Source organism: Lycium barbarum, chromosome 2 (assembly GCF_019175385.1).
Source record: "Lycium barbarum isolate Lr01 chromosome 2, ASM1917538v2, whole genome shotgun sequence".
NCBI classification, from domain to species: Eukaryota; Viridiplantae; Streptophyta; class Magnoliopsida; order Solanales; family Solanaceae; genus Lycium; species Lycium barbarum.
Window position 1 is genome coordinate 57,848,961 of NC_083338.1, and position 13,874 is coordinate 57,862,834.

General features: G+C 39.8%; 5 protein-coding genes and 1 pseudogene across 5 annotated transcripts in view; 3 read left to right on the plus strand and 3 right to left on the minus strand.

The window, feature by feature from the left end:
* LOC132626542 (ATP synthase subunit b, chloroplastic-like) overlaps nucleotides 1-872 on the minus strand; it is a 1,375-nt gene extending 503 nt beyond the window's left edge. Inside the window, exon 1 of the mRNA XM_060341453.1 lies at nucleotides 555-872. Within this exon, the coding sequence (XP_060197436.1) occupies nucleotides 555-699 (145 nt within the window). The 5' untranslated portion in view covers nucleotides 700-872. The remainder of the gene's footprint in view (nucleotides 1-554) is intronic.
* A 675-nt stretch (nucleotides 873-1,547) lies between these two features.
* LOC132626540 (ATP synthase subunit a, chloroplastic-like) lies at nucleotides 1,548-3,319 on the minus strand (annotated as a pseudogene).
* On the minus strand, nucleotides 2,791-4,695 carry LOC132626541 (small ribosomal subunit protein uS2c-like). Its single transcript, XM_060341452.1, has one exon. The coding sequence runs from the start codon at nucleotides 4,254-4,256 to the stop codon at nucleotides 3,546-3,548; it is 711 nt and encodes a 236-aa protein (XP_060197435.1). The 5' UTR covers nucleotides 4,257-4,695; the 3' UTR covers nucleotides 2,791-3,545.
* Nucleotides 4,696-7,302: 2,607 nt separating this feature from the next.
* Nucleotides 7,303-9,366, plus strand: LOC132628599 (probable DNA-directed RNA polymerase). Its single transcript, XM_060344367.1, has one exon. The coding sequence runs from the start codon at nucleotides 7,303-7,305 to the stop codon at nucleotides 9,364-9,366; it is 2,064 nt and encodes a 687-aa protein (XP_060200350.1).
* Nucleotides 9,367-9,482: 116 nt separating this feature from the next.
* Nucleotides 9,483-10,247, plus strand: LOC132628600 (DNA polymerase-like). The gene has a single exon (XM_060344369.1). It carries the CDS (start codon nucleotides 9,483-9,485, stop codon nucleotides 10,245-10,247), a length of 765 nt encoding a protein of 254 aa, XP_060200352.1.
* Nucleotides 10,248-10,313: 66 nt separating this feature from the next.
* Nucleotides 10,314-11,684, plus strand: LOC132628601 (DNA polymerase-like). The gene has a single exon (XM_060344370.1). It carries the CDS (start codon nucleotides 10,314-10,316, stop codon nucleotides 11,682-11,684), a length of 1,371 nt encoding a protein of 456 aa, XP_060200353.1.
* The last annotated feature ends 2,190 nt before the right edge of the window (nucleotides 11,685-13,874 follow it).

Below are 13,874 nucleotides of genomic sequence, written 5' to 3' on the forward strand. Positions count from 1 at the left end.
GCCTATCTTCTCTTCTTTGCTCATATTCCAAAAAGATATTGAAACGAATGTAAGACCAAAATATTCGGAAGACTCTTCTGACAAAATCAAAAATATGTAATTGTCAGCAAAGTTGTTTCTTTTTTTTTTTTCAAATCCAAAAAGCTCTTCTTACTTAGAATAGGTCGTCGATTCAGCATTAGATAAAGGGGGTAAAATCCCCGTTTTTACAATTTACAATAAGCGGTTCAAATCATTTTATCAATATGAGTATCCTATATCGATAAAATAGTTATTTTGAAACCACGTCCATATTAACAGAGTGGTAGAAAGAGTACCATGCTGCGTCTAGACTTCAAACAGTTTGTTTTAACCATGTTAATAGTTCCACATTATTGGTTAATAGAGAATCAAAATCGATTTACCAATAAATCGCGAAATGCTATGGTTCTTACATATAATTTCTGAATTTATACAGAAGTAATTCGCGAGATCATGCACCTCTCTTTCCTACTTATAACGGAAAAGGGTACAGCTGGTTGGTCCAGCCTATTCTTGAAATAAACAACTCGCACACACTCCCTTTCCAAAAAAAATCAATACACCAAGCACTACACTTAGATTTATTGGATTTGTTGCAAAAATATCGGTATTAAACCCGAAACTCCCGGCAGATGGCCAGTGGCCCAAAGAAACGAAAGAATCGGTTACGTTCTTCATATGATCTCCTCTTATAGATAGACTAAAAAATCGAACAGAGTTCCTTTTGTAGCACTTCGCCCCTCTTTTTATTTATTCTTTTATTTTTTCTGAAATTGAGTCAAAAAATAAAAAATATTCGAGTTAGTTATAAATTATGAACTAATGAACTAGCCCTTTTATTGGTTATTGGAACACTAACACTTACTAAAAATAGTTTCCCTTGGTCTATGAACGGGAAGGATGAAAGCGAGTCAGTATGCTAATTCCTCATCCGCAAATCAGCCCTTCCCGTAGGTTCTTTTGTCAAAGAATAAAGAATTGGAGGAGGGAAATCTTGATAGAATTTGAAAAAGCAAACGACAAGTCGAAGGCAATAAAATATGAAAAATTTATTTCTTTTTCATATTTCTAAGCTCTAAGCTAAGGTTAAACAAAAGGATTTGCAAATAAAAGTGCTAATGCTACAACCAGTCCATAAATTGTTAAAGCTTCCATAAAAGCTAGACTAAGCAATAGCGTACCTCGTATTTTTCCCTCTGCCTCAGGCTGTCTCGCGATACCCTCTACAGCTTGACCCGCAGTAGTCCCTTGACCAACTCCAGGTCCAATAGAAGCAAGCCCTACGGCCAATCCAGCAGCAATAACGGAAGCGGCAGAAATCAGTGGATTCATGATAAGTTCCTCGTACCAAAAAAAAGAAATGGTTAATGATACAATCAACCAATGAATTATGACTTAATTATTCCCTCGCTAGGACTCATCCAGTTGAAGTAACTAAGAACTTCGGATTGAAGTAATAAGATTATTGAATCATCAGAACTACTTCGATATATCGTTTTTACTTTTTAGCCACGGAGTCTTTGTGAACCCATACGACTTTCGTTCTTCCATTTCTTGTTCTTGGTTCGAACTGTTAGTTGAATTATTTCTTGATTTCATCCGTTTATTCATTCAATTCACAGTCACAAGGGGCCGGAAGGACTTCTAGTCTATTAGAATCCCCTAGAGTAGTAAAATATATCTTTAGTTCATTTCATATATAACTAGCACTAGTCAATATCTAATATCACATATACATGTCTTTCTTCCATAACGTAAACCAAGCATTCATCTTAGATTCAATCCTATTCGAGAATCAAGCGTCGAAACATCTGGAAGGGTTGGCTTATAGTTATTCAAGTACAGATACCTCCCTCTCCTAACCGACCCTTTCTAAAATACTCAAAAAAATCCCTTTTTTGTAAATTCTTTTGAACCTTACCTTTTCTTATTATTCCACCTAGATAAATCTAAATGGACAAATTGATTAGGCCGAATAATTCCCTATGTATAGAATATTGAAATATCAGTATTTGATTGATCTAAGTTCATGCAATTTCAATTTGTTAATAATTAATAAAAATGAATAAAAAAATTATTCATTTTTATTATTTATTTATTATTAATATTTTGGGCAATCGTTGAATAAAATCAACTGAAAGGGAAATCATTTCGCCCTTTTTGTTACCTTTTTGTTATTGAATTTTATTTAATTACACGTCGTAAACCTATACAACAAGAATTATTGACAAAAATTGTTATATTCAAATTGTTTTAACAATGAATTAATAATGAGATGGACTGAGCAATCTAAAGTGAATATTCATTGAGACGAAGTATGATATTAAGTGAAGGAAAGGGTAATTTTAGGAAAAAGATCTAAAAAAAAGATCTTTTTCCCCTTACTCTTTAATATCATCGTAATTTTTTTGCTATCACTCTAGATCGTATATAACATAGTTGTATATTTAGATTCCCCTATTCTATTCCCTAAGTTAAGTAATTCTCTTGAGCCACCCACCATATACATTTATACATTGCTTTGGGCTAAGCTAAAAAAGACTATTTCAATATTTCAATGATGGCCCTCCATTGATTCACCTATATAAGCCGCGGCTAAAGTTGCAAAAATAAGAGCTTGAATACCACTTGTAAATAATCCAAGGAGCATGACAGGTATAGGAACTACTAAAGGTACTAAAGAAACAAGAACAACAACTACTAATTCATCAGCTAAGATATTCCCGAAAAGTCAAAAACTAAGTGATGAAGGTTTTGTGAAATCTTCTAAGATGTTAATGGGTAAAAGGATTGGGGTTGGTTGAATATATTTTCCGAAATAACCTAATCCTTTTTTTGTAAGACCCGCATAGAAATATGCCACTGATGTGAGTAAAGCCAAAGCAACAGTAGTATTTATATCATTCGTGGGTGCGGCTAACTCCCCATGAGGTAATTGTATGATTTTCCAAGGTAAAAGAGCTCCTGACCAATTAGAAACAAAAATAAATAAAAACATAGTGCCAATAAAAGGAACCCAGGGCCCATATTCTTCTCCAATTTGAGTTTTACTCACATCTCGAATGAATTCAAGAGCATATTCGAAGAAATTCTGACCCCCGGTTGGAATGGTTTGTGGGTTCCGAACAGCTATAGTGGCTGAACCTAATAAGATAGCAATTACAACCCAAGAAGTAATAAGTACTTGGCCATGTACTTGGAAACCCCCTATTTGCCAATAGAAATGTTGGCCTACTTCCACACCGGATATATCGTATAACCCCTTTAGAGTATTGATGGAACATGATAGAACATTCATATTGCCTTGCCCTCTGAAAAAATGGAACTTGAAACAAAAATTTTTGATTCAACCATCTCTTTGTCTATTTGAATCGGATATTTTGAATACCAACTAAGATTTCGAATACTAATAAATCACATAATATCCCCTGTTATTTTTATCTCTTTTTTGAAATTCAGAAATAGTAAGCGATTCCATAAGGGATTTCTGAAGTAAGTTATTTATCTTATTATGTTATTATTAATCAAGGATTTCTTATATAGCTAGAACGACCCTCACAAATTGCGAATACTAATTTGTTAAGAATTAATCGGATTGAGGATATGGCGTCATCATTCGCTGGAATTGAAATATCTGTGAGATCGGGGTCACAATTTGTATCGGTTAAACAAATTGTTGGAATTCCTAAAGTAATACACTCTCGCAGGGCCGTATATTCTTCGTGCTGATCAACGATGATTACAATATCGGGTACCCCTTTCATATATTTAATCCCGCCCAGATATGTTTGCAAGCGAGATAATTGTCTTTTCAACATAGCTGCATCTCTTTTCAGGAGACGGTTGAGTCTCCCTGTTTTTTGTTCCATTCTCAAGTCCCTGAACTTATGAAGTCTTGTTTCTGTAGTGGACCAATTCGTTAACATACCGCCAAGCCATTTTTTATTAACATAATGACACCGGGCCCTTATTGCAGCCCACTCTACTGAATCAGCTGCTTTATTTTTGGTACCAACAATTAAGAATTGTTTTCCCCTACTTGCTGCGTCAAAAACTAAATCACAAGCTTCTGATAAAAAACGAGCAGTTCTAGTAAGATTTGTAATATGAATACCCTTACGCTTTGCCGAGATATAAGGCGCCATTTTAGGATTCCATTTCCTAGTACCATGACCAAAATGAACTCCTGCCTCCATCATCTCTTCCAAATTTATGTTCCAATATCTTCTTGTCATTTCTCCCCACACCCTCCCCCTTTTTTTATTCTTTTTCAAAAAAAAAAGAGACGAGGAACCCTGAACTGAAATAAATAATTGTTCCGATGGAACCTTCTCTTCTACCGTAGATTGGACGTAGATACACGACCCAAACCATTATTCTTTTCTATTCATTATTCTTTTTATTACCTTATTACCAAAGCAAATAACCATACGAAATGCAGATAGCGAAAGAGATGAATCCGTTATTAGGAATCATTAAATCCTATAAATGATTGTTCGGGTATGTCGTGGAATTTTTTTGAAAGACAAGAATCAAATAATTTTCTGTGGTGGAACAAAATATCTCTCATCTCCCCCTCGAATAGATTCTTTTTTTTTTGTTTCCAAAGGAATTTTGTTATGTTGTTTTGAAGGGTGCACTAATCCCTTGAATCCGGTACCAACGGGTATCACCCCCCCCCCCCCCCCCAAAACAACGTTCTCTTTCAGGCCTTTCAACCAATCGATACGACCCCGGAGAGCCGCTTTTGCTAAAACTCGAGCAGTTTCTTGAAAACTCGCTTCAGATATGAAACTTTGAGTATTGAGAGATGCTCTTGTTATTCCCAATAAGACGACTCGGTAACAGATCGCTTCTTCCAAAGCGCGTACCCCATTCGTTCTGCTCGCAACAATCCAATAAGTTCTCCGGGTGAAAAAACATTAGACATTCCATCTTCTGAAACCAACACTTTTGATGTTATTTGACGTACAATAATTTCTGTATGCCTATTATGAATCTGCACCCCCTGGGAGCGATAAACCTGTTGGATTTTATTAACCAAAGAGATTCGGCTTTGCGCTATAGTTAGCTCAGCACCAATCAAGAATCCCCAAGGAATTCCAAGAATTCTTGTTATACATTTGTTCCAACCCTCAACCCTCTTTTCTAGATTCATGGATATTGAATCAATCGAACGCACTTCTAACACCTGTTCTACTTTTGGAAGACCCTGTGTTATATCACCAGATCTCAATTTTTCATATATAAATGTAACTAATGTATCTCCTTCGTAAAGGGTTTCCCCATAATGGCCATGAACAGTTGCTCCGGGGGTGGCCAAATAAGGCTTAGCTGATCGTATCACTATCGAGTCAACTTGAACAAGTATAACTTGACCCGATTTGAGGGGCGATCCGTTTTTGGCTATACATACATTTTCACAAATAAACTGTCCAAGACTAATTATTGTAGATGTCTCTTCACAATAATTGTGATGGAGAAAATACCAATTCAAATTAAATGGATTTAAAATAATGTTACGACATGGATCGGGATTAAAAAAATTTCCATTTTTATCCATTAAATAATATTTAAATTTAATCACTTGAAAAGTCTGTTTTAAACTGTCAAGTTGCAAATAGTTAGTTACTAAGATCTGATTATGAGTTATTAAATGGTAAGATGAATAAAAATTCTCAATTGGAAGGCATGTTCCTAAAGGGCCCAATGAATTCCTAATTGGAATTAGGGTATCTTTTTTAATTGATTCTTTTATCACACTATGATATTTTACATCCTTGAATGGCCCCATTCGAGAACAATTGGCTGCTGACAAAATTATCAACGACTGGCATTCCTTATTTCTATTCAACAACGTATGAATAGTTCCTTGAGGTTGGTTAAGAGATTGTTGAATTTTTGCCTTGGAATAGGAATAAATGGAAGAAAAGGGGTTGATATTGGTACAATCTGATCCATTATCAGAGAGCAATCCTGACCCCGACGGATCATTCCTTTTTCCGATATATGAAATAGGGGATTTCACTAAGTTGATTCTTAGGAAATGTCGAATCAAACCATTTGTCCTTATTTCAACAAAAGAAGCACGGGCTTCCTCGCAAGAAGAACTTTTTTTGTCTTGATTCCAATTCAATACTAAACAAGTCCGAACTAATTGACTACTTGTGTCAGAAATTCCTCGAATCAGTTTGCCATTTCCATAAAGGATATAATTGACAATTCGAAGTTGCACATTATCCCTTTCCTGCAATGGATCCGGTGGAAAAAGGGTTGCTAAATTTATACCGTCCGTTATTTCATATGTGACGACAGGTCGAACTAAAACAAAAAACCTTTTCTTACTAGGTGTAATCCGTTAGACATAGATCCAATTTTGCACTTTTTTGGATTCCTTGGAATTTATTTTTCCTGTTCCTGGTGGTATCAAAACGCCGGTATGTCTGGATATCTTATCTGTCTCGCCAGGAAAATGGATATCTCCAGAAAAGATTTTAAGTTCAATTCGTTTTTTTTTCTCTCCACCCGGACCAACCCACCGACTCGGCTTCTTAGATTTAAGGTGATTTGTGTATCTACCCCAACGATACTATTGTTCCATACCATTATGGAAGAAGATCCGGGCAAGATATGTACCTCTTCAGGAATGAAAAAAAATCGATCTACTTTCATTTGGTATTTTGGCCTAAATTCCTTGACTCCTCGATACTCAATCAAATCCTCTTTTTTGATGACTGAATGTGTTTCTATAGTCCCATATTTAATAATGCCCGAACTCTTTCTTCTGTATCGAGGATCATCGAAATAAGCAAGAATACTATTTCGACGGAAAATACCATTTACGGGGATTTCAATCGAGATACCTGAACAGGGCATTAGTTCATTCTCGAGTTCTTGAATCGAGTGTAGTGGAATGATGAATTTATTTCTTCGCCTTTTTGACAATAAATCAGAATTCTCGTGGAGAATAGGCAAATATACGAGATTATACTGACCAGTACATATGATTCGATTAAGGTCTGAATAATCAGGAATCCTATCTTCGTTTTTACCAGAAAAACCCGAACTAAATAATTTCTGCCTCGCCTGATCATTGGTTACTGAGAGGTTAGAAGTATATCTTCGCTTGCCGCATCCACCTTGATGGAACACCTATAGTCAACAATACGGAGGCAGGCATTCCTCCTAAGAAGAAATGTTGGAGGAAAAAAAGGGGGGGATGCAGTTGATCAAAGAAATAAAGATCGTACGTTCCCTCTCGGAACCGCCCTACTCCAATTCATGGTTAGTAGAGATGTGATTAGTTTAGAGACAGATCAGGAAGATCTTCCACCACGTAGAAAAAAGAAGAAAAAGGGTGATAAAGAGTGGTATGTACATAAAAAAACATATGTGCAATGCAAATTCGATCCAGCCAAGCTCCCAATGAAGCTGAACTTGCCTATGGTGTGCAAACCTCTTTCATGGAGGGGCATCGGCCGTCAAGTAAAAGACCTGTCCGATCTAGAAGGGGGTTACTTAAGCGGGCGTTATAGTGGTACCAGCTACAGCCTTCTTACGGGTGACATACATCATTTGTTGATTCAAATCAAAGATAGTGAGAGTCTGTGCAGAGTAATGAACACGCTTCAAAATCAGGCATTTGAAATCAACAGCGATGTCTTGGCATGTATTGAAAAAAGAGAGGCAGACTTTATTGATAACGGGCATCTCCTACCGGGTTATCTTTCTCATATGAATATAGCAAATCTATATAAAGAGGTTAGGGATTGTCATCTCGTTGATACAGATACTTTCCAAAAAATAGGGGGTATTAGCGAATTGATAAATCAGTTAACAAAACAGGTACAGCGCGCCCGTTATGAGCGGTGTATGCTCAAGCTTGCAAAGGCCTACAAGGGTTATAAAATAGATTTGCCTGCCTTTCTCGACTTCAGGGGGAGAATCTACCGCTGCGGGCTCCTGCATTTCCACGAGCGTGATCTCTCAAGAAGTCTTATTAACTTTGCGTTTAGCAATCCTGAAATGCCCGCAGACTCGGACGAGGTTATGGAGGCCCTTTTATACCACTATAAGTCTTACCCCAGCCTGGAGGAAGCTGGAATATCCTTCAACGAAAGTCTGCGAGAGGCAGAAATGCAGGGTCGGGTTGATGCTATTCTGCTTGGTCGAGAGGCGCGGCACCCCTTTCAGTTCATTGCCGCGCAAAAGGCGCTGGTAAAAAAGAAAATAGAGGGGTTCCCAGTTACCAAAGACGCGTCCGCGAGTGCTTTCCAGATTATGAGCTACTTTTTGTTGGATGAAGATATGGCGAAGAGCACGAATCTCTTGCCTTCCAAAGATAAGAAAATCCAAGATATTTATACGAATATCCTCTCCGAAGTCAAAGAGTACATTGTAAGAGAACTTGGTAATAATAGTCTATCACTAATAGTGGTGCGGAAGATGGATCGGAAGATGGTGAAAAGTATTTTCATGCCAATGATTTATGGAAAACCACTCATGAGCACAAGCTCCGATATACATAAAAGCTTGTCGCAGCACATCAATTTGTTGGATAGTCACATACTAGCCTCACTTTGCTTTAAGTTCTGGAAGGATAAATACAAAGGCATGGACAGCCTAACCAGCTTGATAAGGAATATTGGGTGGTTCGCCGCCGCTAAGGGTGTACCTGTTTATTATGCTGTGCCCTACTTTCGTACATCACAAGATTATATGAAGAGTGATGTCGTCAAAATCACAGTTTATGATCGCAATCATAAAAGGAGACAAATAAGTCTCAGAGTTCATACCGATAATAGAGATCGTAGGAAGACAGAGGTCTCAACCTTCGTCAACTTCATCCATCAGAAGGATGCCTATATTGCGATGCTTGTAGTAGAGAAAATGCTGATAGAGGGAGGACCAATATATACAGTACACGACAACTTTCTAACTACACCTCACTATAGCAGGAAACTCCCTTCTCTTTATGCCGATGCCATTTTGGAATTGGGGCCGCCGCTAGCGATTATAAATGATATGATATACGCAAATTTGATTTGGAATGCCGAAGGCTCCTCGCCTGAGGGCTGGAGCCATGGTGGGGGTTCGGGGCGTGTAATACCTATCGGTGAGCTGGAGAATTACTTGGAAAATAATATGCCAGACGATATTAGCCAAAAAATGGAGGCAACATGGAGACAAAGGATGAAGGCGCTACTTCTCTCATACGAGAGCTATGCTAGTAGTATATCCGGCGTATCACAGGATTATGTAGGTCATTTAGACATGTGGTTGAAATTCGGGGATAAGGTCCGGTTTTTTCCGGAAGGAATGAGAAAAAACGCGCTACACCCATGAAAGAAAATGAAGCAATAAACGATGGTAGTAGTAAGGGATTGGTAGCTCAGTACTTAGGTAGGGTCGAGAAAACAGAAATAGTAAATACTAAACACCCAACATTGATCTTGGCGAACATGACGTTCAAACCCTCCCCGCTTGGGAATGAAGTGCGCCTTCTCAGTCTGGCCGTCGTTCACATGTTGTATCTCTTTGCTTACCCCTCTTTACCATCATCAGGGTACGCAAAGTTCACGATTGGCTTTGACCTGGAGAATCCAGATGTAACCGTAACCGTGGGGCATGCTATTCGGCTGTATGGAGATGATGGTAAACTGCTCCCCATAAGTACAGTCTATGGGGATATAGTATCCACACTAAATGAGTTTGCTAAAAAGTACGAAGAGAGTAGTATCGTTAGGCTCACGCTACGAGTCTATACTGTTGAGAATAAAGTTGTAGGGGCAGCCCCCTCAGGGGAGGGGGTAGAGAAATTGCTAGAGGAGGTCATCCGTATGGACTTCCCACAAAATGAGTCAAAACCTATCCGTGCTGATGAGATCAGACATGGTAAGCGTAGCTACGCCCCCCCCTATATGACGGCGGTCAAAAAGGGAAAAAGAGACGGTGAGCGAAAAGCTTTCGTTGTAGCTGATCTAGAGACATTAATAACCGGCGAGGAGAACACCCATAAGCCGTATGCAGCGGGTCTCATGCTTGTTCTCCCAAAGGAGCCTGTCAAGTACAATAGGGTGGAAACTTATTTCAGCGAGGACTACAACATAACAATAAACTCCTTTGATGAAAGGAGTAGTAAGGTGCTTGAGGACTTTGTGTCCAGAATTGAGCATATAGCTAAAGGTTTTAGGCCCGCCCTAACAATTTACTTCCATAACTTATGAAGATTCGATGGGCTTTTCTTGCTAAAGCACCTGACGTCTAATTGGAAGGGTGAGGGAAGAACTATAATGCGAAACAACCGCATCTACGAGATCAGTGTCAAATCAGGGAAGAGAGTTCTATTCCGTTTCCGCGACTCGTGGAATATGTTAAGGGGTACGCTTGATTCACTTTCAAAGAATCTATGCCCTGAACTCGGGCATAAAGGGTTTGTTGATCATAAGAAAGTGACTCTCCAGAATCTGGAAAGTATGAGGGAGGAATTGATAGACTATTTGAGGAAGGACGCCCTTCTCCTTGGCGGTGTGATGCAAAAGGCGCAAAAGCGAATTTGGGATCAACTCGAGGTTGACATAGAGAAAAAGCTTAGCCTTAGCGCATTGGCGCTATACCTCTTTCGTCAGAAGTTCTACGAACCAGATAGATGGCCCATCTACATCCCAACCCCCAATGAGGACAGGTTTCTGAGAGAAGGTTACTACGGTGGTCATGTGGATACGTATATACCAGTAGGTGAGAAGCTACACTACTATGATGTAAACTCGCTTTATCCTTTTGTAATGAAGGAAAACATCATGCCCACTGGGCGGCCTGTCTGGCATGGGGATTTGCGTGAGCGGGACATAGATAGCCTCTTTGGCTTTATCCGGGCATATGTGATCTGCCCGAGGACGAAGAATTGCAAAAGGCCCTTTATCCCCTATCGAATGGAAGATAGGACTCTGGTCTTCCCGACAGGGAAGTTTGTAGGGGTATACTTTAGCGAGGAACTCAAGTATGCCAAAAAAATAGGCTACACTGTAGTCCCAATGAGTGGATACCTCTTTGAGAAGGGTGAGGGAAGCCCATTTAAAGACTTTGTTAGAGCTCTCTCGGAGAAGAGGAAAGAGGCGAAGAAAGAAGGGAATGTAGCGATGGACTACGTCTACAAGATACTAATGAATTCTCTCTACGGTCGATTTGGTATAAACCCTGAAAGCACTACTACCGAGATCTGCGACGATGCTCGCCTCAGGGTTTTGGTTCAAACGTGTGAGAAGTTCATATACAGTGAGCCCCTTAGACAAAATCTAAACCTCGTTGCTTACATTAAGAATACAAACCCGACCTCGGGGGAATGGCGCTACAAGAAGAACGCGGCGGTCCAGTTATCGGCAGCAATAACTGCTTACGCTAGGATATACCTTTATCCCTATATCTCAAGAGAGGATGCTTACTACACGGACACAGACTCCGTTGTGGTTAAGCATCCTCTCCCATGCGATGTTGTTTCTCCTTTTGAGATAGGGAAATTGAAGCTAGAAGACGAAATAGAGAAGGGTATCTTTTTAGCGCCCAAAGTCTATTGGTACCAACCAAAAAAGGAGTCAACCTGTCTAAACTTCTCTACAAAAGTCTTCCCCTCGCTGCTGGTCTTTAAACTTGCAACTGCTATCTAAGTCTAAGACAAGAGATTTTTCTTACTCTTAAGTTTGATCTTTCGCTAGGAGCCTTAGCAAGAATGGTTGGAACCGGTCTGACCTATGAGACTACTCGAAAGGAGGCTTCCTACCAGCACTAGAGTGGGATAAGTAAACCTTGCCTTAGGTCAATCCCTTCCCCTACTCGGGCAAGCAACAGACCTTTTTTAACAACCTCTTATGATTGATTCACTTCCTCCAGCATTGGCTTCCTTCTTACCTATGATATCCCCAAGAGCTAATTCGATAGCAGTTGCATCGGAGCTAGCTTGGAAAGAGAGGAGGCATCCTTATCTGAGCCGATCGTTAGCCTATTTCTTCTTCTCGAGTGAAGTAGCTTACTCTTGCTCTGTGCGCTAGGGAGTCAGACTATGCGACGTTCTCATTTATGTTTGCGCTGTGTGAGTTCTAGCTAGGAAGCAAGCGCCGCAAAGGGTTGACAGGGCAGCTCGGCTGGTAAAAAAGGAGATGGTACCGAAGCGGGAGGCTCGTAGACGCTACTAGTGCAATGACTAGTCTAATCTCTTTTCTCTACGTGAACTTTTTCTTATGTAAACCCGGTGTGTTATCTAAGTCTTTTAACTAGTCCAATGGAAATCTCCTCTATTGCAGCAAAAGTCAAAAAAAGGGTACTCGCGCTGCAGCTTGCTTGCCTAAAATGAAAATCCTTACTAGCCGAAGTAAGGGACTTTCTTACTGGAGCATACATAACGGACAAGGACTTATAAGACTATTCTTAGCCTGTTATTCAAGAATCTTTCCTCAGAATGGATGATGAATGGAAGCGAGATTGGATTGACGTATAGAAACTACAACTACAGATTTGATCCCTTTCTCTTAGGGAATCTCGACTAGACGAGGGAGATATAAAGGTAACGTTGACGCTACGAAAAAGAAAGTCATTGCATAAGTAATGAATGAGCTAATTTCTTATTAGAAGCCTATTTGACTAGACAGGTCTCCTTTACCGGGGGGTTCCCACAGAGAAGTCTTGCTCTGGCTTGCCAAAAGCGTTTAATATTGAGAATGTTGGATGTATTACACACTGGTGGAATTGCGTAAGTAATAAGGCTTTTAACTAGCTTAGTGAATCGATTTAAACTAGTAAATATAGTATGTTTTTGTTGGCAGTGAGTAAATCTTTGATTCAGAGTCAGCGTATAGGCCGACAAAAAATGCTTTCCCGTTCAGAAATCTGAATCCTATCTGGGGGGCCTCCCCTTCATGTCTACGTGAGGACTGAAGAACGAGTGAATCTTGTTTTAGGGTTTATGCCCATTGCCGATCATGTGGTCAGTTTCCCCGCTTTCGATTCCGACCAAGATTGACTTATTATTCCTCCTCGTCCATTAGTTCAGTTCCTTAGTTCAATCAGTCCCTTCCTCAAAACCTATTTCCGCAAGTGCCACTGCTCTTATTCCACAATATGGGATTGTTGGTTTCACATGCCACCCCTTTCATATAAAAAAATGGAATTGCAATCTCCATTCTACAGCTGCTCTGATGTCTCGCCTGCCTGCTTGGTTATAGGGCTATAAGTGAGCAGGGCTTTTGAAAATAGAGAGGTAGAGCAGCTAGGAGCTCAATATTGGAAGAGCGCCCTCTCTTTTCTTCGGGAAATCGAGTTCGCTGGGCTGGTTCCCTGTCCCCGATATGGAACGAAAAGATTGATTGGTTTACCGCATTCATTCATGAAAGCACTTGCCTCTCTCTGGTGGGCCTTTACCTTTCAAATAGAAGAGAGGTAGTCGCAGCAGGAGAAGCACCCCTAAACCCCTGAGATCACTCGACCCCGACCGGTCAATCTCCTGTCATTGCTATCTCGTGCGCGAAGGGTTGCCCATGCTCCTAATTAAGTCCATCCGGGTCTTCCTTCCATCTTTAAATGTTGGTTCAGACTCAATCGGCTGTCCTCTCCGATTGGCGAACGTCGAAAGAGAAGGCGGAGGAAGGAACTGATTGCATTAGTCTCAGGTCAGGGACATAGCCATGTATTACGAGATTAGGCCGATCAGAGAATGCCAATTATTAATTAATAATAAAAGAGGTATCGAATCTTTGCTTTAACAACTTTCAAAGTTGCACTAGCATTAGCAGGAGGAGGAGCACTAGTAGAAAGAGCCTCTCTCAGATGTCCATAAAGATGTTATCCAAGTTATTCAAAAGGAA